The sequence below is a fragment of the Panthera onca genome, chromosome D1, assembly GCF_046562875.1.
Source record: "Panthera onca isolate mPanOnc1 chromosome D1, mPanOnc1 haplotype 2, whole genome shotgun sequence".
NCBI lineage: Eukaryota > Metazoa > Chordata > Mammalia > Carnivora > Felidae > Panthera > Panthera onca.
In genome coordinates this window covers 108,470,753-108,494,997 of record NC_138348.1, presented here as the reverse complement: position 1 = coordinate 108,494,997, position 24,245 = coordinate 108,470,753, and the positions used below count along the sequence as shown (strand labels likewise).

General features: G+C 39.2%; 1 protein-coding gene across 2 annotated transcripts in view; it reads left to right on the top strand.

Moving 5' to 3' along the window:
* The window catches only part of CUL5 (cullin 5), a 96,522-nt gene that overhangs the window by 61,178 nt on the left and 11,099 nt on the right, over positions 1-24,245 (top strand). For both annotated transcript variants that reach the window (XM_078432703.2, XM_078432704.2), the window contains exons 8-14: positions 7,837-7,930; positions 9,264-9,394; positions 9,644-9,751; positions 13,289-13,353; positions 19,963-20,095; positions 20,942-21,073; positions 23,798-23,921. In XM_078432703.2, coding sequence (XP_078288829.1) covers positions 7,837-7,930; positions 9,264-9,394; positions 9,644-9,751; positions 13,289-13,353; positions 19,963-20,095; positions 20,942-21,073; positions 23,798-23,921 — 787 coding nt within the window. The remainder of the gene's footprint in view (positions 1-7,836; positions 7,931-9,263; positions 9,395-9,643; positions 9,752-13,288; positions 13,354-19,962; positions 20,096-20,941; positions 21,074-23,797; positions 23,922-24,245) is intronic.

Genomic DNA, 24,245 nt, shown 5'->3' with positions numbered 1-24,245 from the left:
AGAGAACTGATGTCCTCTAATTTTTATATTACGAAAGGGCATTTGGTTTGCAGTGGGGTATTTGGATCACAAATTATATCAGGGGGAGAGGTATCGATGGCAGTGGAGCTGGATATATAAGTGGAGGGATTCAGGATGTATTTTGGACGTAGAACTAGCAGGTAGGTGCTGTTACTCTTGTATAAGTGAAGAAAATGAAACTCAGAGACAGTAGAGGTTAGCCTCTGATAGCTAGGAAATGGTGAAGCTAGGCTTCTTATAAAGTCCATTTCTAGATCCTGAGTTCCTAAGGATAATGCTAAGCCCTTTGGAGGTGTATAAAGAAGAGACACAAAGTTTGATATATAATTTTGAATGTACGTATCGCATATAGCACACGTGTAGTCAACTCTCTTGGTTGCAAGGAGCAAGAACCCATCTCAAACAAAAAAGGCAAATGTGTCAGTTCATGTCAAATCCAGTGTGGAAAGTACAAGGAGAAAACTAAAATGAAGGATATCTGGATTTACAGACTTGGAACTTTGTGAGAACTTTCTAGATACATATTGTTCTCCTGGTCTGCTCTGTTATCTTCTACAGCTGGCAGTCTTTGTTGTTGTTGTTGTTGTGCTGTTGAAGCGGGGACCCTGAGAGCTGCCAGCCTGACCTTCCAGATTGTGACTGAAAGAAGATAAGAGGCTGGCTCCTAGGTTTTAATTCATCCAGCTTGAGTTGCGGTCACCAGCTTGCATCACATGCTTTGTGTGTGTGTCGTTGCACACGGGTGCGAGCGTGGCTCAGTGGCAGCGTGTGTGTATCATGGAGGAGACTGCCTTCGCCAGAGAACAGCCCTTAGAGCAGCTTCCGCTGCTTGCAGTTCAGGGGACACCTGGGATGTCATCCGTCCCGGGGGTGCTGGCAGCTGAGGGCCGTGCTAGTTGTGCTTAGAGGAGCGCCGCCCAGTCCCTCTCACTCCCGTGATGCGCGCAGCTCTCACCAGCTCTCTCTCCCTCCGGTGGCCCTGGGACACATGAGCCGCAGCCCGTTTGTAAAACCAGGAGAGAGCCTTCAGAGCTGCACCGCTGGAGAGATGCACTTGACAGCAAAGAGTGAAGCGTGAGGGGCACCTGGTGCCTCAGTTAAGTGTCCGACTCTTGATCTTGGCTCAGGTCACGATCTCATTGTTTGTGGGATCGAGCCCTGAGTCGGGCTCCATGCTGACAACACGGAGCCTGGAGCCTGCTTGGAATTCTCTCTCTCCCTCTCGCGCTGCCCCTCCCTTCCTTGCATGTGCGCTCGCACTCTCTCTTTCTCTCTCAAAATAAATAAACGTTTAAGAAAAAGAAATGAAACATGGTAGAAAGGAATGAGAAAAAGTTTAAACTAGGATAAATTTAACATTTTTTCTATGGCTATTAATATTTTGGGTGATTGTCTGACATACCTTGGCATTCCATGAGGGCACTCAGTTAGTACTTATTATGCACTTAAAATATGTTAGGTCTTATGCCAGTTGTGGGGAATAGCAGCCATCTGCTTCCTGTCTTCAGATGGACACTAAAATAAAGTGGATGGTTTGTACAGCAGTGTAATGGAGTAGAGAGGGGACTGGTGGTGGCAAGTCTTCGAGGCAAAGATGGTGGGGGGTGGTGTTAACAGCGGTTAGGGGTGTATGTGTGGCCACCACGTGAGGATTTCGTTTCCATTGTTGTCATTTTACCAGCTCTGTGCTCTTTGGCAAGTCATTCAACCTTTGTAATCTGTGTTTGCTTAACTGTAAAATGGGATAATACCCACTTGTGTGGTCAAAGTTTAATAAAACACTGTGCCTGGCAGGTAGTTTTTACTGCCGGGGCTCAGATTTGGAGAAAGTTGCTGATTCGAAGACAGGAACTATTTTACTGTCCATACAAAACACTGATTTAAAAAATTAGCAACCAGGCCACAAGTCATAAATGAATAACATTAAAGTAGCTGTTACCTTTCACGATTTTAGTGTATTAAGGGCGATGGCGAAAAAGTGAAGGTAAGTCTGACTCTTCGTCGCTCTGTGTAGTCACGTAAATAGTTGATAAATGAAGCAAGTACTAGTTATAATGGTAAAATAAAGAAACCTTAACCAAGCTAGAAAGGCCAAGGGAAATTAATTTTGAGAATAACCTTCCACGCATAGAATGAATGAATTCTTGAATATGTTCCCTTGTATGGTTAAAGACCTTATAATGATAAAGTAAAATCTTAAAGTGGAGAAACCTAGGATAATTTTTAGTTCATCCCCTACTTTATAGTTGGGCTGAAGCAAACTATTACTTGTGCAGATACGTAATGAACGAAAGAGCCATTCTTGTTGCTTTGTACTAAATTTCAGTGAAGTAGAATTAAAGGTGCAAATTGAATACCACTAAAGGAAGACTCTCCACGCCACTTGGCTGACCTGTCCCGCCCTCCATCCTCATTCAGCAGGTCCTGAGTGGCTGCTGTGTTGCGTGGCAGGTGCCATCTTTGCAGAGTTTTGCTGTAGAGGAAGGTAGAACATGGAGCACATTCATAGTGAAAGTGTCACACCTTGCAGACCTCTGGGGAGAGATCTGTATGGATTTAGAGCTTGTGTTCATCTCAGGCAAAATACGCAAGGTGATGGCACCTGGCAAAAAGTTGTTGTGTTCCTCACTGAAGCTGGCAAAAGGAGACGGAAAGGGGGTACAAGGTGAGAGGGATGGCTTCCCGCTCTCCTTTCCTTTCAAGGCAGATTTTTTAAATAACAAGTAATATATGTAGGGTTGACTCTGTATGTAGTATTTTGGTAAAGGATGGGAAAGAAATACAAAAGAGGAAGAACATGATCTATGCCCTCAAGGAACTGATGCTCTTGTTAAGACTCTTTTACAATAAGGGGAAAACTGTCAAGCAATCTCCCTTTCTTCTTTTTGCCTATGTAAAATAGTGTTCTGAAGGATTTTTCATCACATAGGGATTTATACCATAATTAATCTCTTTTATCTAAAAAAAAAAAAGCCTTGTTATGAAAGTTTTTAAATATTTACAAAAGTGGAGAAAAGAGTAATGAACCCCACCCCCGTACCCAGCCCCTAGCTTCAACTGTGATCATCATTTTGTTATATTTACTTGGTCATTGCCTTTTTTGTTTTCTTTCCTTTTTTCTTTTCCCTTCCCTTTCTTTCCTTCCTTTCTTTTATCATGTTAATTTATGATGTCCCATATATTTTACTCTGTATGATACAGAAGTTCATTATAACGTTCTTTTTCATGCCTGTATGTACTTAATGATACATACCTAGTCAGTATACCTAACCACTTCTCTAATGATGGGCATTTTCATTATTGTCATTACTATAGTTTATTTCTTATGAATAGTACTTCCTGGGACATCCTTATATGCCTTTGTCATTTTAACACTTTTATGCACACACATGTGGTGGTCTCTTGGAATGGAATTTACTAGAAATGAAATTGCTGAAGCAAAGGGTATGCACTTTTACAAATCGCTACATGATACCAAACTGATCTTTGGAAATGTGGTGATCCTTACTGCCATCAACAGTGTGCCTGTTGATCTTTGCTTATCTCGCTTTTGTCAGTCTGTGGATTTTGACAGTTTTCCTGGTATTATAGACTTGAAAAAAATGTTTATGTGTATTTAAAAATTATTAATGATGGGGGGCATGGGTGGCTCAGTCAGCCAGCATCTGACTTCGGCTCAGGTCATGATCTTGCGGTCCATGAGTTTGAAGCCCTGCATCGGGCTCTGTGCTGACATCTCAGAGCCTGGAGCCTGCTTCAGATTCTGTGTTTCCCCCTCTCTCTCTCTGCCCCTCCCCCACTCATGCTTTGTCTCTCTCTCTCTCTCTCTCTCTCTCTCAGTCAAAAATAAGTAAACATTAAAAAAAATTTAAAGAAACGTTTTTTTTAATGTTTATTTTTTTTTGAGAGACACAGAGACAGAATGTGAATGGGTTAGGGGCAGAGAGAGAGGGAGACACAGAAGCAGAAGCAGGCTCCAGGCTCTGAGCTGTCAGCACAGATCCTGATACGGGGCTCCCACCCACGAACTGTGAGATCATGACCTGAGCTGAAGTCGGGCATTCAACCGACTGAGCCACCCAGGCGCCCTGAAAAAAAATTAAAAATTACTAATGAGGCTAGACGTCTTTATTCTTATTACGGACCGTTTTTATTCTTTTGTGAGTTCAGGCTAATTTTTTATAAACTTTCACCACTTTTATTATTTTACTTCTTTACTCAGGAACTATAGTATCATTATTTTCTATATCTGATGTTCAAGCCTCTTCATAATTTTGCCCTAACCTATTTTTCTCACTTAATACTGCCCAACAAGAGTCATGCTACTCCAATAAAGAATATTTCTTCATTATTTTTAAAAAAATTTTTTTTAACATTTATTTATTATTGAGAGACAGAGAGAGGCAGAGCATGAGCACGGGAGGGGCAGAGAGAGGGGGAGACACCGAATCTGAGGCAAGCTCCAGGCTCTGAGCTGTCAGCACAGAGCTTCACATGGGGCTCGAACCCACAGACTTAGAGATCATGACCTGAGCCTAAGTTGGACGCTTAACCAACTGAACCACCCACGTGCCCCAAGAATGTTTCCTCATTCTTATATTTTTTTCTATTCATTTTTTTTCTTGGATTCATTTTCAAGCATTTTTTACCTGTTTTCTTAATGTTTTACTTTATACTTTTTCTCTGCCTGTTTAAATCCTCCAGAATCCTATGGTCCATCTTGTGATAAAGTCCCCACACATTCTCTAGCCTTCATCAGCTTCCTCTTACTTGAAATCCCACTGTACCTATTTTTTCCCACCACTAGAGTTAGTAGCAAATTATAGGCTACTTTGTTGTGTTACTTACCAGGCACCAGCTGTGTGTGAAGCCACCAATACATATCTGTGGACAAAACATAGTCTTTGTCCTTGTGAAGTTTATAGTGTAACAGTGATGCCTTTATTTCTACATCTTTGGTTTATTAATGAGTTGAACTTCTTTTAATGTACCTCTATTATATATATGAATTATACACAAATTTTTAGATATACACATACATGTCCCCAGATGGGTTATAAGATTATTGAAGATACAAACCATGTTCTATACTTCTCTCTTCCTTAAAGCACTTAGTTCTCAGCATGTAGCCATTATTAAGTATATACTTGCTCTGTTAATGTAACAGAAGTTCTAGATAGTGGAGTCACATACAGCCTCATATTACAAGACCTCATGAACTAACTGTACAACATTTGCAGGTTACTCAGCCTCCGTAAGCTTGTTTCCTTATGTGTTAAATATCTGTTTGATAAGGTTGTCATGTGGGTTAAATAAGGTAGTGTATGTAAAGCATTTAGCACAATGCTTGACACAGAGTAGGTGCTCTTGGAAAGATACCCCTTGCTATATATATAGTTAAACCTCTCAAACTAGAAACTGCTTCAGCAGACTTTTATTTTCATAACTATCTTTCATCTAAGCAGTTACCAGATCCTGTTCAGTTTTCTTCAATCATCTTGTCCTCTCCTTTTAATTCTCATTATAACCCACAATAAGAAATACATTATGTATTGTGGCTTAGTATATACTGTGCTTACTTGCACATAGCTGAAACCAAAGTTCTATGAAATAATACTCGCTGTTATTATGTACGACACACTCTGCTTTTTTTGTTGTTGTTCTGTGTTATTAAAAAAAAAAAAAAAAAAGCTGGTTACAGTCATCGAAACCTTTCGCAACAAGGGGCGCCTGGGCGGCTCAGTTGGTTAAGCATCCATCTCTTGATTTCGACTCAGGTCATGATCTCATGGTTTGTGAGTTCGAGCCCCGCATCAGATTCCTGGCCCAATGCGGAGCTTGCTTAGAATTCTCTCTCTCTCCCTCTCTCTCTGCCCCTCCTGCACAAATAAGTAAATAAACTTCAGAAAAAAAAGAAATTTCTTTCACAACGATTTGAAACACAGGCTGGACTTTAGGAGTTTGCAGCAGTTGGACTAACTTCACTTATATTCAAGTATAAATTTTCAGTGAAATAGAAGATGGAGAGGGGAGCCTGGGTGGCTCGGTCGTTTAAGTGTCCAATTCTTGACTTCAACTCAGGCTGTGATGTCACAGTTTGTGAGATCAAGCCCTGCATCATGTTTGTCAACGCAGAGCCTGCTTGGGATTCTCTCTCTCTCTCTCTCTCTCTCTCTCTCTGCCCCTCTTCCGCTCACATGTGCTCACTCTCTGTCTCTCAAAATAAATAAACTTTTATAAAAAGCAAAATGAAAATGGAGATGAAGTGACAGAGGCTTGGAGCTTATTTCAATGGCACTTTTTCTCTTCTCCGTTATATGTAGTTAGACTTACCTCCTCACAATCGCCTTGCTGCAGAGGGCGGCCCTGGTCAGCTGTGCGCATCACAGAGCTGGTGTCAAGTGAGACTACTCAGGAGTTGGGGCAGAGCTTCCCCGCCTGGGCAAGGCAGAAATTTCCCCACCACCTTTGTGTGTATTGTTTTCTTAGGAAATTGGCACACATGGATTTTAAAGTTGTTAGCGTAATTCTCAAAAAGGGACCTGAAAAAAACTTTCTATTCAAATTTTTTTAAGATTTAAAAAGTAGTATAGTGAATCCCTATTGCCTAAATTCAGCATCAGTAATTATGAACACTATGTCAATTCCAAGGAGAATTTTTAACAAAGAGCTTTTAAGACACGCATAATTCCCTTCCTCAGTACGGATGCATGATCTTCATTTGAGAAGATTTGTACCAGTCATCCGTAGGGTACCTTGCTTTACACGACCTATTCATTTTAATTGAGGCCTGCACGAATAAGAAGTAATTCTGTGACACGAAGGAGCAGTGGTGGGGGTGGGGTGGCTTATGTTGAAGACCGCCTGGAACACTGGCCCCTGGCCATGCTCCTTGGAATATTACAACAGCCTCCTTGACCAGTCTACTCTTGGGGGAGTAGAAGTTCATTGCATTTATCCTCTGTTTAAAACCTTTGATTCTTTGTTCCCTGCCCCGCCTATAGAATAAAATCCCAAACTGTAGATTTTCCTTCATAATCTGCCTCCAGCTACCTTTCTAGTTTTCTCTTCCACTGTTTATTCCTTACCGTATCCAGCTTCTTATTCCTAGAATACTCAATCCATTTTGGACTTGTAGTTATTTTTCAAGATTCAGTTTAGATTTCATCTTGTACACAAGACCATTTTAACTACCCCAGAAAGAAGTACATAGTTCCTCTGTCTGTTTTTGTTTGTTGGGGGTGTGTGTGTGTGTGTGTGTGTGTGTGTTGCCAGTTAACTGAATTGTTCTTAGTTTATGTTTGCTTTCTTCCTCGCCCTTAAGTAGACGGTGACCTCTTCCATAGCAGGGGTTATACCTTAATCTTTGTCTGAACCACTTCTTTGATGCCTGCACACAGTAGGCATCTCGTGGTGGTTAGTTGAATGGATGTATTCATACTTCCAGAATTTTAAAATCTAATTTTAACGCATGTTCTCTCCAGACAAGAAGAATTCATCAGTTTATTTAATTTTGTTTTCATTTTGTTTTGTATATTTTCCAGTTTTTTTCCTTCTCTCCTTGGGGGGCTTTATTCAAATTTCTAAAGAGAACATAAGTTCTATAGCCTTTTTCTTAGGTGTAAATATACTTTGGTAAACTAGTATAGAGTATCCACCTTCAGCGTTCCCGTAGTAAAGGTAAGTAAAATCTGCTTTCAGTATACTCAGTTTTTTGCTGTTGTTGTTGAACAGTATGATCTTATGGGGCTTAAAAAGCAGAGTGGAGTAGATTTGTGCTTATAATAGCCTTGACCAGTTTTTGCTATATTTCAGCTCATGGAATGCTGTGTAAATGCCCTGGTGACATCTTTTAAAGAGACTATCTTAGCCGAGTGCCAAGGCATGATCAAGCGAAATGAAACTGAAAGTAGGTAAAACATCACATAAAGTTCTCATAATCTTTTAAGAGGTATCTTTGAATCGGATCACTTTTAATAAGTTTGCTATTAGATTATTCTTTTATATAGAGGTATATTTGTTCCGGTAAACTGTGCTTAAAGAAAATGGTAAGATGTTTAACATATAGAAGGTTGCAAATTTGCATTTTAAACATTCTCCCCTTCAGTATCAATGTGCAGGGGAGGGGGTTGGATTTCAGTGTGTCCTCAAACGGTAGGACTCCTGCTTTTAAAGGCTAATTTAAATGGTAAACATAGGGATAGGAAAGAACTAGGTATTTGACTTCTGTGTGGGACTTGGTGACAAATATTTTTAGAAAGTAAAATAACACTCCATGGTAATGCTTTTCATCCCTCTCCCCTAAAATATGTTACAATTTAAGATTTCTGCCAGTACTTTTTTTTATTATTTACATGTTTTCTTAATAAAGGTATATTTGGGGAGGTTGCAAGTACATTACAACCAAAAGGAATATGGTAAAAAAAATTACCTATATTTCTACTACGTGGAGATAACAACTTTTAACACTTTGATGTATTGCTCTCCGGATTTCAGTGTGTATAAAAATCTCCAGCTGCATTTAAAGTATGTATTTCAGCTCACCTAGGTTCATACACTTGTTAATAGTTTTGTAGTAGAAAGCTCATTGGCATAAATGAAATATGTGAATCTTTGTATGCCAAGCTAAGTAGAGTTCTATCTTATCTGATCCCTGTTGGACTCCCTTCAAAAGGATTATTTAGTCGCAAACAGTTTTGTGCAGCAAGATTTTTGCGAAGTCAGTTAAACAGTATAACATGAAACCGTGCTTTCATAAACTGAAAAATTCCCTATCAATGAGTGCAGTTTCATGTTATCCCTAATACACTTTTTTCTTTTATAATCATTACTCTGATGATGTGAGTTTTTTTGCCACTTAATGATATGGTGCTATGAATTTAATATTGTGTCTACTTTATGAAATAGGCTATTACATAAATTTTTGTGCTTCTTAGAATAAAAACTGTTCTGTGGAATTGAAGGTCAAATGATTCACCTTTTAAGAGGAGTTAGGTTTTGTGCTGTGTGGTCACTTTTAATTTGAGTTTCCTTTAAAAACAATTTTTGTCAGAATGTAGATCAAGAAGTTATAGTACTTATTATAACAACTCCTAAACTAATTGTACCTACAGAGTACTATTAAGGTTCTCAATTTCCAGCTACTATTTCTCCATACTTTTCCTATCATAGGCATTCTAGACCAATGAGAAACTTTATTTTGATGGATGAGGTGATTTCATGAGTGTGTTCTGTCCTTTCAGAACTACATTTAATGTTTTCATTGATGGACAAGGTTCCCAATGGGATAGAGCCAATGCTGAAAGACTTGGAGGAACATATCATTAGCGCTGGCCTGGCAGATATGGTAGCAGCTGCTGAAACCATTACTACTGTAAGTTTCCTCAGTGGCGAGGATGAATGTGTGTCAAGGTTGTTTGGTAAACGGAAGATCGGGTATTTAAAATAGTGATTGATGGCAAAACAGTAATATTGGAACATCTTTTAATATCGAGAAAAAATTTTTTTCAGAGAAGTCCCAAATTTTATCTCTGTAATGATTTATTAAAATTACATTTATATTATTTTTTTGTATTGTTTTCTTTTTAAAATCTCATTTGAGTATGAAACATTTTATTTTTAGGACTCTGAGAAATACGTTGAGCAGTTACTTACATTATTTAATAGATTTAGTAAACTCGTCAAAGAAGCTTTTCAAGATGATCCACGATTTCTTACTGCAAGAGATAAGGTATGTGTTCCTGTGTATCAATACTACTGTCATAATATTTTTATTTTTATTTTTTTTATTTTTTATTTTCTTTTAAATACAATTTATTGTCAAATTGGTTTCCATACCACACCCAGTGTTCATCCCAACAAGTGCCCTCCTCCCTGCCCGTCACCCACTTTCCCCTCTCCCCCACCTCCCCCAACTACCCTTAGTTTGTTCTCAGTCCTTAAGATGTCATATTTTTAAATTAAAAACAATTTTTTGAAAGAGACAGACCACACGCGCAGGGGAGGGGCAGAGGGAGAGGGAGAGATAGAACCTTAAGCAGTCTCCATGCCCAGCGTGGAGCCCAACGCGGGGCTCAATCTCACAACCGTGAGATCATGACCTGAGCTGAAATACAGAGCCAGACACTTAACCAATGAACGACCCATAATTTATTTTTAAAAAGAAACTTGCACCATTATGCTACTAAGTTACAAACTGAAAACCTAGCGACTCTTTTTTTTTTTTTTTTTTTTTTTTAATCAGTGGAGGGCAACCATTTTTATTATATTTGGCTTGGTACATGTTTTTGTAAGCGTTGGGTATGCTTATGGACTAGAATTCAGTGGAAAGTTGCTCCTTCATTTTTCCAAGAATATTTTCCCGTTTTTTACTCTTACTGATTATTGAATTCCTATTCTTCCCTTCTTCACCCTTCAAGACCCACCTCAAAGTACATTCCTCCTGGAACTTCCTTGATAGCCTGCCTCCCCCGACATCCTGTCCCAAGCAGAGTTGATTCCTCCACCCTCTGCCCTTCTCACAGGACTCCTGGGTATTATGTCACTTACCCTGCTTCCCTTACCCTTTCTTCTGTCCTTGCTAGCATGGGATAATAACAAAACAGAATTATCCTTAGAGTTGTATCTTTTAAAGTGTTGTAAACCTATCACTATAGAAATTACCATCAGTGTTTTTGCTTTGAACTACCTTTCATTATTTCTCAAGTTAGATTTTTTTGCTGTTGTTCTTGTGTCTCTAAAAAGACAATCAACTTTCTCCAGTAGGGTTGAGGGTTTTTTGTTTTGTTTTCTTCCCCTCTTTCTGTTTGTAAGTGGATAGGAAGAGAGAGAGAGAGGAGGAAAGATGTTAAGGGAGGATGGAAGTAGTGAGTTGGTTTGAAATGTTAAATTGAGCGGCTGGCAAAGTCTTCATTGAGGGGACATTAGAATCAAGATTGAAGGTAACTAAGACATGAAGTCATGTGGTATATGAGGGAAGTGTGTTCAGCCAAAGGGGACAGCGGATACAAATGCTGTAGGCAGGAATATCCCTGTCCTATTCCAGGAACAGGGGAGAAAAAGGTCATTGTGGCCTGAGTGGATCAAGTGAGGGGAGAAGAGTAGGAAATGAAGTGAAAGAGATAATAGAGGCCAGATCACGTCAGGCTATGAGCCATGGTAAGGAGTTTGGTTTTTACCCTGAATTGGACAGAAAGTCCCTGAAAGGTTCTGAACAGAATGAATATGACTTACTTTTAATTTTTTAATTCTATATTTGAGAGCGAGAGAGAGAGAGAGCAGGAGAGGGGCAGAGAGATGGGGGAAGAATCTGAGGCAGGCTCCAGGCTCTGAGCTGTCGGCACAGCGCCCAGTGCGGGGCTCGAACTCACAAGCAGTGAGGTCACGACCTGAGCCGAAGTCGGATGCTCAACCAACTGGGCCACCCAGGCGGCCCATATGACTTACATTTTAAAGGATCCCTTGGTTGGGGCACCAGGTTGGCTCAGTTGGTTAAGTGTCTGACTCTTGGTCATGACCTGTGGGCTCAGGTCATTATCTCACCGTTTGCGGGTTTGAGCGCCACATTGGGCTCTGCGCCGATGGCATAGAGCCTGCTTGGGATTCTCTCTCCCTCTGTCTCTGCCCCCCCGCCTCTGTCTCTCAAAAATAAATAAATAAACATTTAAAAAAAATTTTATAAAAAAGGATCCCTTGGTTGCTGCAAAAAGAATAGACTAAGAGGAGCAAGGGAAGAAACAAGAGCAGTTAGGAACCTACTTGGGCAATTCTGTGAAGTAAGGATGGAGGCTCGGCTCGGAACGGTAGCGGGTAGAGGTAGTCATGGTTGGTTGGATACTGATGACGACAGCAAACTACCCAAGATTTGCTAATGAATCAGATGTAGAGTGTACTAGAGACCAAAGATGACAGTCAGATTTTTGTTCCGATCGATTAGCAGCATATGCTTGCTGAGATGGGGAAGGTGATGGGAGAGGCAGTTTGTGGGGGACGGTTGTAGGGAGATTAGGAGATCAGTTTTGGACAAGTTAACTTTGAAAGATTTGTTCACTGTCCATGTGGCAGCGTCACGGCGGCCATGTAAGGGAGAGAATAGACCTGGAATCGTAAATGGGGAGCTTTAGCGTCTGGATGGTATTTAAAGCACGGACGCTAGCTGTGATCACCAGTGTGATGAGTGATGATAGCAAAGAGATTCAGGGACCAGCCTGGGATAGTCAGTTTGGTTATGAGAAGGATGAAGAAGCAACTTTCCTGAGGTGAGAGGGGGATGAGTGGAATGACCAGGAGAGTGCACTGTGGGAGGAGACAAGTGGGAGGAGCACTTCGAGGAGGAGGCTGTGATCTGCTGTTTTAAAATGCTGCTGAGAGGTCAGATGGGATGGGCATCGGGCATTGTCTTCAGCAACATGGAGGTGGTCAGTGACTTAGTGAGAACAGTTAGCGGAGCTGTGGCGCGAAAACCTGGTCCTGGAAGGTTTTCCCAGGAGGAACGGCCGTAGAGAAATTGGAGACCATGGGCTGCGCACTTCATCCATTAGTCGAGCTTAAAGAGAGAGAGGTAAATGAGGCTGTGGCTGAAGGTGAACAAAGGCAAGAGAGAATTTTCAAGATTTAAATAACGATACGTTTGTATGGCGAGGCTGCAGAAATGGTGGGTGGGGGGAAAAAGTGAAGATAGAGAAGAAATGGGAGGGAATTCTGATCACTTCAGTTTTATTAGGAAAATAGGAAGCCACATCATCAGCGGGAAGTCTCCCTGGGAGAGGAAATATTGGAGGCTGAAGAGAAAGTTGATGGTACGAGATGTGTTCTGGGAGAGTGTGTTGACAAGAGAAGGTGGTGTGGCGGTCAGGCAGCACTAAGACCCCGCTTGAGAATAACGACAATCATAGCATCAGGAGGGGCATGAAGTCAATGACCTGAAAAATTCTGTCAGGCCAGGTACACCATTAAAATATCTAGCTGTACATTAAAAAACACAAGGGTAGGGGGCGCCTGGGTGGCTCAGTCCATTAAGCATCCAACTTCGGCTCAGGTCATGATCTCACCATTCATGAGTTCGAGCCCCACATCGGGCTCTGTGCTGACAGCTCGGAGCCTGGAGCCTGCTTCGGATTCTGTGTCTCCCCCTCTCTCTGCCCCTCCCCTGCTCACACTCTGTCTCTCTCTCTCTGTCTCTCTCAAACATTTAAAATAAATAAATAGAATATCTAGCTGTATTTTCAAAACAAAAAATAATGCTCATTACATTTTAAATTCTTTACAGGCATATAAAGCAGTTGTTAATGATGCTACCATATTTAAACTTGAATTACCTTTGAAGCAGAAAGGGTAAGTCTTTAAAAATCATGTTTAAAATTCTTTCATTTTTTGGAGTGTCTTATACATTATTGAATATGCAGACTGTTAGGTTTGATTTTTGTTGTTTTGTTTTTACTTTAATGATTTTTGTTGCCGTTGAGTATTAACAATTGTCTCACATTTTTGAGGGAAAAAACTGTCTTGAATTTTAATTTCATATTAAATTATCTCTTTTTGTGACCAAAAAACGTTGATCTTATTTTTTTTTTTAAGTGGAAAAATGTTCTGCTGACTTGACAAAATTTAAGAGGGCATCTGTCCTGTTTTCTTTATACATTGTGAAATATATAAAACACATAAACACTACATTTTCAGAATCTCTTCATATGGATATATAAAGGTCTTCCTCATTCATCCCTGCCCCCCGCGTTTTTTAACAAAAATTTTCAAATTTCTGTCACCTGTTGCTTTGTCAAATATATATCTCTGTATACATCATCAGTCAGCTTTTTAAATGGATTTCAAAAGAAATTTCAGGCACAAGTAACTTTCGCTCCCTGAACACTTCAGCAGACGGTCACCAATTGAATATGGTGTCGGTATATGTGTTCAGGTAAAATTTACATGCGGACAGATACATAAATCCCAAGTGTCCGGTTCTGTGAGACCTGACAAATGCCTGCACCCCTGGTACGATGGACCGGATGTTCATCATCCTCAAGAATCCCCTCACACCCGTTTCCCTGTCAGTCCTACCCCGTCCTCTTCCAGAGACAGCCATTCTGATGATTTCGGCCGAGATTAGTTTTGCCTCATCTGGGACTTGATATAAATGGAATCATACAATAGGCACTTCTTTTTGTAAAGCTTCTTTTTTTTTTTTTAAATTTTTTTTTTTTCAACGTTTTTTATTTATTTTTGGGACAGAGAGAGACAGAGCATGAACGGGGGAGGGGCAGAGAGAGAGGGAGACACAGAATCGGAAACAGGCTCCAGGCTCCGAGCCATCAGCCCAGAGCCTGACGCGGGGCTCGAACTCACGGACCGCGAGATCGTGACCTGGCTGAAGTCGGACGCTTAACCGACTGCGCCACCCAGGCGCCCCTGTAAAGCTTCTTTGAGTGCAGCGTAGTGGTGTTGAGATTCAGGTGTGTACCGGCATATCACAGTGGCTCGTTTCCCACACTCCCACCAGTGAAGTCAGGGCGTGCTAGCCGATCCACGTTCTTACCAGCCAGTTAGAGTTGTCATTTTAATTTCAGTCGTTGTAGAGTTTGTAGTGACTGTCTCATTATGGTTTCAGCTCCATTTCCTTGTGACTATTGTTGTGGAGCACATTTTCGTGTATCCTTTCACCTTCTTATATTAAAATTTTTTTTAATGTTTATTTTTGAGAAAGTGAGAGAGCATGAGCACAGGGGAGGGGCAGAGAGAGAGGGAGACAGAGGATCCACGCAGGCTCCAGGCTCTGAGCTGTCAGCACAGAGCTGTCAGCCTGGTGTGGGGCTTGATCTCATGAACTGTGAGATCATGACTTGAGTTGTTCAGATGCTTAACTGACTGAACCACCCAGGCGCCCCTAGCCTTCTTATATTTTCCTTTATAAAGTATCTTTTTTGTCTGTTTGGGTTTTTTTTTTTGTTTTTGTTTTTGTTTTTCCCCACTGCATTGTTCCTTTTTCTTAGTGAGCTATAACAGTTCTTACGTATTCTTTGAAATATAGATCATTTGAGAGATATGTGCTTTTCTTTTATGGTTTTTTGCTTTTTATGTTTCATCTAGAAAACTTCATTTACCTCTACCCCTGAGACATGAAGATAATCTCTTTTGTTTCTTCTAGAAGCTTTATCATTTTAGCTTTCATAAATGTGAAAGTTCTAGGTTCTTAGTTCTAGGATCCATCTTAAATTAATGATTATGTATAGTGTAAGTCAGCGGTTAAATCTGACTTTTTTTCTTTTCCACATGGGTAACAAGTGGTTCTTTCACCATTTATTGGAATTACTTTCCCTCCCCACTGCATTGCTTTGGGACCTTTTGTCAAAATCAAATCACTCAAAAATATGTACGTTGGGGCGCTCAGGTGGCCCAGTCGGTTAAGTATCTCACTCTTGGTTTCGACTCAGGTCATGATCCTATAGTTCGTGACATGGAGTCCCACATCAGGCTCTGTGCTGACAATGCAGAGCCTGCTTGGGATTCTCTCTCTCCCTCTCTCCCTGACCCTTCCCACTCTCACTCTATTTCTCTTCTGTCTCTCTCTCAAAATAAATAAACTTTGTAACTTTTTTTTTTGAGAGAGAGAGAGAGAGAAGAGAGCGAGCATGAGCGGGGGAAGGGCAAAGAGAGAGGGAGATACAGAATCTGAAGCAGGTTCCAGGCTCTGAGCTGTCAGCACAGAGCCTGACGCGGGGCTCAAACCCGTGAACCACGAGTTCATGACCTGAGCCGAAGTCGGATGCCCAACTGACTGAGCCACCCAGGCCCCCTCAAAATAAATAAACTTTAAAACGAAATATGTTTGTATTTCTGGGCTCTCTATTCTATTCCATTGATTTGTTTAGGTATTCTTAGGCCATTATTATATAGTCATAATTAATATAGTTCTGTAGTAAGTTTTAAAGTCAGGTAGTATAATTTATCTGTAGGTAAACAGTTGATTTTAGTATATTGATCTTATATCCTGTTACCTTGTGGAAGTTATTAGTTCTTATAGTTGTTTTGCAGATTTCTTAAGGTTTTCATGTGTAAATAATCATGTAATCTGTAAATATACAAGTTTTATATCTTCCTTTCTGATTTTTATACCACTTACTTTTCTTGCCTTGATAAACTGGTTAGGATTATAAGTACATTTTTAGATAAATGTAGTTAAAGTGGGCATCCCTGTCATTTTGGCAAGCTGGAGCAGAAAGCCTTTAATATTTCATCACTAATTACAAAGTTAGCTGAGGGTTTTTCATAGATGCCCTTAATTAGATTGCTTTTTATTCCTGGCTTGCTAAAAGTTTTGATAATAAATCAATGGGTATTGACTTTTATTAAATAATTTTTTTCTGTGTTGAAATGCTTAAGGTTTTTTTTTTTTTCTTTCCTGTATTCTTCTGATGTGGTGAATACATTGGTTACTTAAAAAAAAAACAAAAACAAAAACATTTATGGGGCGCCTGGGTGGCTGAGTTGGTTAAGCGGCCGACTTTGGCTCAGGTCGTGATCTCACCATTCACGAGTTCGAGCCCCGCGTCAGGCTCTGTGCTGATAGCTCGGAGCCTGGAGCCTGCTTCTGTTTCTGTGTCTCCCTCTCTCTCTGCCCCTCTTCTGCACTCTCTCTTTCAAAAATAAACATTTAAAAAAATTTGTTTTTATTTGTACACAAATGTTTGTAGCAGCATTATTCTTAATAGCCTTCCACAAAAGGACAACCCAAATGCCCATTGTCTGGTGAAGGGGTAAGCAGAATATGGTACAGCCATGCAGTGGGCTGTCCTTGAGCCATAAAATGGAATGAGAATCTGATACATGCTACAACATGAATGAAGCCCTGAGAAGTGCTAAGTGGAATAGGCCGCACACAAAAGGACAAATATTGTGTGATTCCACTTACATAAGGTATCTGGAATAGGCAGGTCCATTAATAAAGTAGAGTAGATATCTGCTGGGACTTGGTGTGGGTGGGGAGAGGGAACTGGGAAGTTACCGTTTAATGGATGTAGGGTTTCTGTGTAGGGCAGTGAACAAGTTTTGGGTACGGATAGTGGCGATATTTGCAGAACATTTTGAATGTACTTACTGCCACTGGATTGTAAACTTAGAAATGATTAAAACAGTAAATGTTTTTTACCACAATAAAAAGGTAAATATTTTTTAAAAGGAATGAACCAGCAATATGTGCTATGATATGGACGAATCTTAAAAACATTATCCTAATTTTAAAAAGTCAGTCACCAGAGAGCACACATTGTATGATTCCCTTTATATGAGGTGTTCAGAAAAAGGAGATCCATAAAGATAAAAGGTAGAATACTTGTAACCAGCGCTGGGAGGGAGGGGTGGCTGGAGAATGGCATTTGGCTAATGAGTGTGGGGTTTCTTTTGTAGGTAATGAAAATGTTTTAAAATTTTATTATGGTGGTTGCACAAGTTTATAGATATACTTAAAAACTTCGACTTGCATACTTTAAATGGATGAACTGCATGGTATGTGAATTATATCTTAGTAATAACAAGCTTAAATAGATAAGTGATAGGGAACAAATAATACACATTAATGAACAAATAGGTGGAAATTGTTACCGAGAAAAGGTAACATGTCTGTAGCAATATGTAATTGGAATTAGAGCAGAAAAGGGGACATAAGCAGTGTTTGAAGAGTTATTGGCCATAAATTTCCAGAATTGATGAAAGCTGCCAACTCTTAGATTCTCTTTGAGTCCCAAGGAAGATAAATACAAATTAAATCAGTACGTCATAGTGAAACAGCTGGAAAACTGAAAAGAAACAAAAAAGCCCTAAAACAGCCCCAGGAGAGGAAATGACACGCTGCCTTCCCAGAGTCAAGGATGAAGGACTGACCTCTGTCTTCCCAGCAGGGTGAATTGGAGGAAGGGAGATGATGGATCGCTGCAGACTTGGCAGGAGTTCATGCGGGAGCTAGGCATTGGCAGTGCGGGTAGATGAAGGTAGAGGGATGGGAAGTAAGTTAGTGGTCTTCCCACTGGCCCATGTCTACATCAAAACCTTTCTAGCGAGTGCCAGTTAGCCTTAAAGGAAATGCGTTCTTCAGCCCTCCGCTTCCGCATCTGCTCTTTTCTAAACTGGCGCCCTCTGGTGGAAGTATCGTTACAATTTGCCCTTTCCACTTCTCCCCACAATTAGTCTTCCCTGCTGTGCAAAGAGAGGTGCACCTCTGCTTATTCTTAGTATGGTGTGTTGCCTTGAAACATAAAAAGCCGCCTTGGTCGGTTAGATGATCGGCTCTTGATTTCAGCTCAGGTCATGATCTCACAGTTCGTGGGATTGAGCCCCACATCAGACTCCGTGCTCAGTGCAGAGACTGCCTGGAATTCTCGCGCTCTCTCTCAAAATAAATAAATAAACATTTAAAAAAGCCTCCGAGTTGCGTAAGAAAGGAATATTTTGAAATATTGGTATTGATGTACAGAAAATGAATTCTTTTTTTTTTTTTTAAGTTTAGTTATTTGTTTTGAGCGAGAGAAAGAGCACAAGTGGGGTAGGAGCAGAGAGAGATGGAGAGAGAATTCCAAGCAGGCTCTGTGCTGTCAGAGCCCTGTGTAGGGGCTCAAACTCACAAATCGTGAGATCATGACCTGAGCTGAGGTCAAGAGTCCGATGCTTAACCAGCTGAACCATCCAGGCACCCCCGAGAAATGAATTTCTTACAACTAAGTATCAGATCCTTTTGCAAGTCATAGGGTGTCCAGTTCTTTGCTTTCCACACAATTGATGGCTAGTTTGATGCATTATTAAAAATAACCTTTGGTGTTAGATCTGTATGTATTTTTTAAGCCAGTAACCCGGAAGGTTCTCAACAAGTTGAGTGACATCAGAAAAACTTCCTGTCTCATGTACTTACTTATGAGAATAAGATCGTTCAGGACAGATATATATTTATAAAGATAAAAAAGTAGAAATAAAAGTAATTTCTGGGTTCATAAGTTGGAGGGAAAAGTTTCATCTCCCTCAATAAGAGTTGACACAAACAGTAACGTACTGCCTATGTTTTATACGTACAGGCATTACAAGTTTGTTATTTTGGAAAGTTGTGTACTTAAAATAATTTGGTTAATTCAATTCTGGGAAAATAACATGTAAGTTTTATATACACGAATTTTGAAATGTTGAATTTAAATTTATTTCCTACATAGTTTAGAGAAGTAAGATAAAGAACTTTAAAGCATAAAAATATAGTACACTGGCTTTTAAGTTTTGTTGGCAAAGTAAAATAGAGTTAAAAGTTCTTCATTGTTTAAGAGAAGTTTGTTTACAGTTTTTGAAAATGGATGATGGTAGATATCACATAACGAATTTAAGTTACATTGGATACATTTCAGAGAATGAAGTAACTTTTTTCTTGACATATTAATAATGAAAAGTTTTTAATGTTAACTTAAAAATATGCAAGGACTTACATACTTTTTCAGAAGTATTTAGCAAGTAAGTACCTGAAGAAAAGTTTTTAAAGATTATTGACAAGGCTACCGGTAGACAGGCCCTCACCCAGGCTACAGACTACTTCGAGGTTTCCCTCTCAGGGCCCTGCAGGCCCTGGGAACCTGAGATGAGGGCCTCCTTAAGTTATGCCCCCTCATTGTCTTGCTCATGAAAAATTGGCTCTAGAAAAAATATTTGCAGGGAGCACCTGGGTGTCCCAGTCGGTTGGACTTCGGACTCTTGATCTAGGATCAGGACATGATCTCATGGTTCATGGGTTTGAGCCCCATGTCAGTCTCTGCACTGACAGTGTGGAGCCTGCTTGGGATTCTCTTTCTCCTTCTTTGTCTCTCTGCCCCTCCCCTGCTCTTGTTCGTTCTCTCTCTCTCTCTCAAAAATACACGGTGAAAAAAAAATATTTGTAGATACCAGTCACTTTTCATCAACTGCTTTTATTTTGTTTTTTAGGGTGGGATTAAAAACTCAGCCTGAATCAAAATGCCCTGAGCTGCTTGCCAATTACTGTGACATGTTGTTAAGAAAAACACCATTAAGCAAAAAACTAACCTCTGAAGAGATTGAAGCAAAGCTTAAAGAAGTGGTACATATCTTTTTTTTATTACAGAAATTTTAATTATCTTACTTTGAATTTGTGTTTTGCTTGTAAGACTTTCTGTGATAGCATCACATTTTTTAAAATGTTTATCTATGAGCAGCTAATACGAAATTTTACAATGTAAGATCTCTATAGGGCAGTTGTTTTTCTTCCTGGAAGTTTTTACTTTGTAGCTTCTAGAAAGGAAAATAGATTTAATTCTTCCCCCTTCTTGATTGTTTTCAAGGAATTCAGTGCCAGCTTCTATTAAAGGACAAAGAAGGGGGAAATGGGGCTGATGGTGTTTGGAATGGCAGTGGAGAGACTAGGAGTTTTTCACCTCTTTCTTTTTGTGAGAGCCCAGGATAGGTGTTTCAACACCAGTGAGTGAAGGGAAGAGTTAGTTGCTTTCATTTTTGTATCCTGGCTGTTAGTGTAATATGCTGTAAGTCCAGGAATACAGAGAGGAAGAAAAACAAGAAGTAAAGGTAGAGAATATAGACAATAGAAGATGAGTGTCAGAAAAAAAGTGAAAAGATTTTACAGAAGAGAAAATTGGGGGAGAACCCTTAATTTTCATGTAAAGTTTTATTACGTTGCATATGAAATTTGGAAATTTGCTGTTTATAGAAACTAAAAGGTTATTTGATTACAGTCTCAAATTTGCTAATTGTTTAGTAAAATAGTGTGTCAGGACTGGTTATTTTTCAGACACGGGCAGTTCAGTAGACCTCTCTCTGTATATACTCATGTAAATTTCTGGACTTTGACATTGGGGGATATGGAAAGGGCTCAGTGAGAGAGGTGGCGAAGAGTGCACATGAATTGAAAGTAACTCTGTTTTCTGTACAGCTGTTGGTACTTAAATACGTACAAAATAAAGACGTTTTTATGAGATATCACAAAGCTCATTTGACGCGACGTCTTATATTAGACATCTCTGCTGATAGTGAAATTGAAGAGAATATGGTAGAGTGGCTAAGAGTAAGTAAATTTTTTAATATTTGTTTTCCTTACTATAGCACATGGTTCTTATGTGTGCTCAAGTGATGTTGTTAGTGTTGAAGAAGTAGGGGACATTTTATAACATGGCATCAATTATGTAAAATAGGTATCTAATAAAGTATATTTTCTTAATAAAGACTTTTAGTGAAACACCTTTGCTCTTGTTGTGCTTTTGATATTTTGCTCTTTTCTATTTCCACTTCCATTTGAACTGACCTTATTAAATGGGTTATAGGACAGATCATTACATTGTTAAGGTATTTTTAGTAGTAAATGCGTAACTGTAAGTAAGGGCTTTTGTATAGGCAAAATAACCAATACGTAAAAGACGATGGTTTATTTAGGATAATCACTGCTAATTTAATCATAACTAAATTCTCATATCAAAATATTTTAAGTCTGTTCCTGTCAGTTCACTGTAATGAATATCTTTTACTTATATATATGGTGTTAATGATTTATAATATGATTTTATTAATACATAGCAAGATTGTATATAGTGTGTGTAGTTATATATATATTTTATATATATGTCTTTCATTTATATATGTATTTCAAAATACACATTTACACATTGCCCTGCTTTGCATGATACTTACAGGATAGTAAAAATTACCCTGCAAACCGACAGTGTGCAAAATGATCTTAATATTAACAGTCAGTGGGGAAAATTATTTTGTGACTGAGAAATTTCTGTCAAAACATTAGAAACTCTTTGTTATAAATATATAGGAAGAAGGGGCACCTGGATGGGTCAGTCACTTAAGCATCTGACTTCAGCTCAGGGCATGATCTCTCGGTCGTGAGTTCAACCCTTGCATCAGGCCCTATGCTGACAGCTCAAAGCCTGAGTCTGCTTTAGATTCTGTGTCTCCACCTCTCTCTGCCCCTCCCCCATTCACACTCTGTCTCTCTTTCAGAAAAATACATTTAAAAAATTAAAAATAAATATATAGGAACAAATTTGTAAATGAATATGTATTTAGTATACTGTAATTTATAACAAACTTTCATAAACATAAAGTACTACTATTTCTTTGTAGAAACTTAATACTGCTTAGGAAATTATTTGCAATTCATATGTCCAGTTTCATATCTAGAATATATAAAGAACTCTTACAACTCACCAGTGAAAAGTTAAAAATGGGCAAAGGATTAAAATAGACATTTCTTCACAGAAGATATTCAGATGGCCAATAAGTGTATTAAAGATGTTCGACATCATTAGTCATTAGGGAAATGCAAATCAAAGCCACAGTGAGATACTTTCCTCCTCCTTTCCTCCCTAGGGAAGCTAAAATTAAAAAGACAGTAACAAGTGTTGGCGAGGAAGAGGAGAAATTGGAATCTCATGCTTTGCTGATGAGAATATAAATTGGTGCAGTCACTTTGGAAAACTCTGGCAGTTGCTCAAAAAGTTAAACAGAGTTGACCCAGCAGTTCTGTTCCTAAGTAACTCCGCTCAAGCGTATGACCACACAAAGCCTTGTCTATGAATGTTCGTAGCGGCATTATTAATAAGAGCCACAAAGTGGAAACGGCTCAAAGTGCTGTTCAGCTGATGAAAGGATAAGCGAAATGTGGATTAATCATACAATGGAATATTTCTTAGTAGTTAGGAGAAAGGTAGTACTGCCACATGCTACAACGTGAATGATTGTTGACATTGTCATGCTCAGTGAACGAATTCCATTACAAAGACCACCTAGTGTACGATTCCCCTAATTGCCAATGTCCACCATAGCCAAATCCATAGAGACTCTGTAAATACACTAAATACACTAAATCTATAGAGACTCTGTAAATACATTAGAACCTACTTAATTGTACACTGGAAAAGAGTGAGTTTTGTGACAGATGCATTATATCTCAGGAGAGCCGTCGTGTAAATGAAGGATCGTTTGACTAGCACGTGCCTTCTTGTCATGTGGCTTAGAACACAGAATGAGCATCATCCATGCGCCTGGGAGAGTTGTCATTGTCTCTGTAGGTTTGGGTCAGCTTCCAGCCTGTTGTTTTTGGGCGCTCAAGGTCGTGAAAGTTTTTGCTGGTGCCACTTCTGCAGCATCTTATCATTATTATTGTTATTATTGTCCCTGCTCCTTTTGTTTGTGCTGATAATTTGCCTTCACTAAGTTCCCCTGCCTTGTGTATTTAGTCTTCATCATTGGCAAGTATCAACATTACAACTTCAGATCGCTCTTCTAGAATTTCATTTAGGTTCTGTTTATTTTCATTTCCAGCTTTATTTTTATTTCTTTGGTGTGCTTTTATCATCTTCATTGGCCATTGAGCTCACTTGATTATCCATTTTTATAAAATGTCAAGTGGATCTGTCACTGTGCTTTGCTTTCTGTGGGTGAACTGAATAAACAGATGACTAACAGATTTCGAAAGGCGGATGGTGATTGGTCACTGATGAGAAGTAAATTTGTGCATTACTCATATTTAATGTACGGTGATAACCGAAAGTTGAGCTGTGTTGTTGGGGGACTGGTGTGATTTAACTCTACTGTGGTGACTGATTCATGCACATTGAACTCATGCAGAGAAAGCCTGGGTTACCTGTATTCTCTTGTTTAGTTTTTAAGAATCAAATTTAAGAGATATTAGACTATGAATATTCTAATAAATAAATTTAATTTTATATTAAAGCTTCTATATATTATTGTTCATTACCTCTTTTGTCTTTGCTTTTCGTAGGAAGTTGGTATGCCCGCAGATTATGTAAATAAGCTTGCTAGAATGTTTCAGGACATAAAAGTGTCTGAAGATTTGAACCAAGCTTTTAAGGAAATGCACAAAAATAACAAATTGGCTTTACCAGGTATTATTTTAAAATTACATATATTATGTATATAGGCTTTCTTAAAGAGAATATCTTTGTTTTCCAGTAAATTAGAATTGAACCTTAGTAGTAATAGGTACAAAGATGTTACAAAGTCCACATTCCTTGAAGACATCTGGCAAAACAGAATTTAACAGAATTTAGATTCGTAATCTTTATTTTTATGTATGTGTCTATATGTATGTATGTATGTATTATTTTTAATAGCCACTACTCACTTGCCTGAGTTTTACAGGTTTCAGATCCAGTCATATGAAGAGAATAACTTCTTTTTTTTTTTAAGTTTTATTTTTATTTAAATAA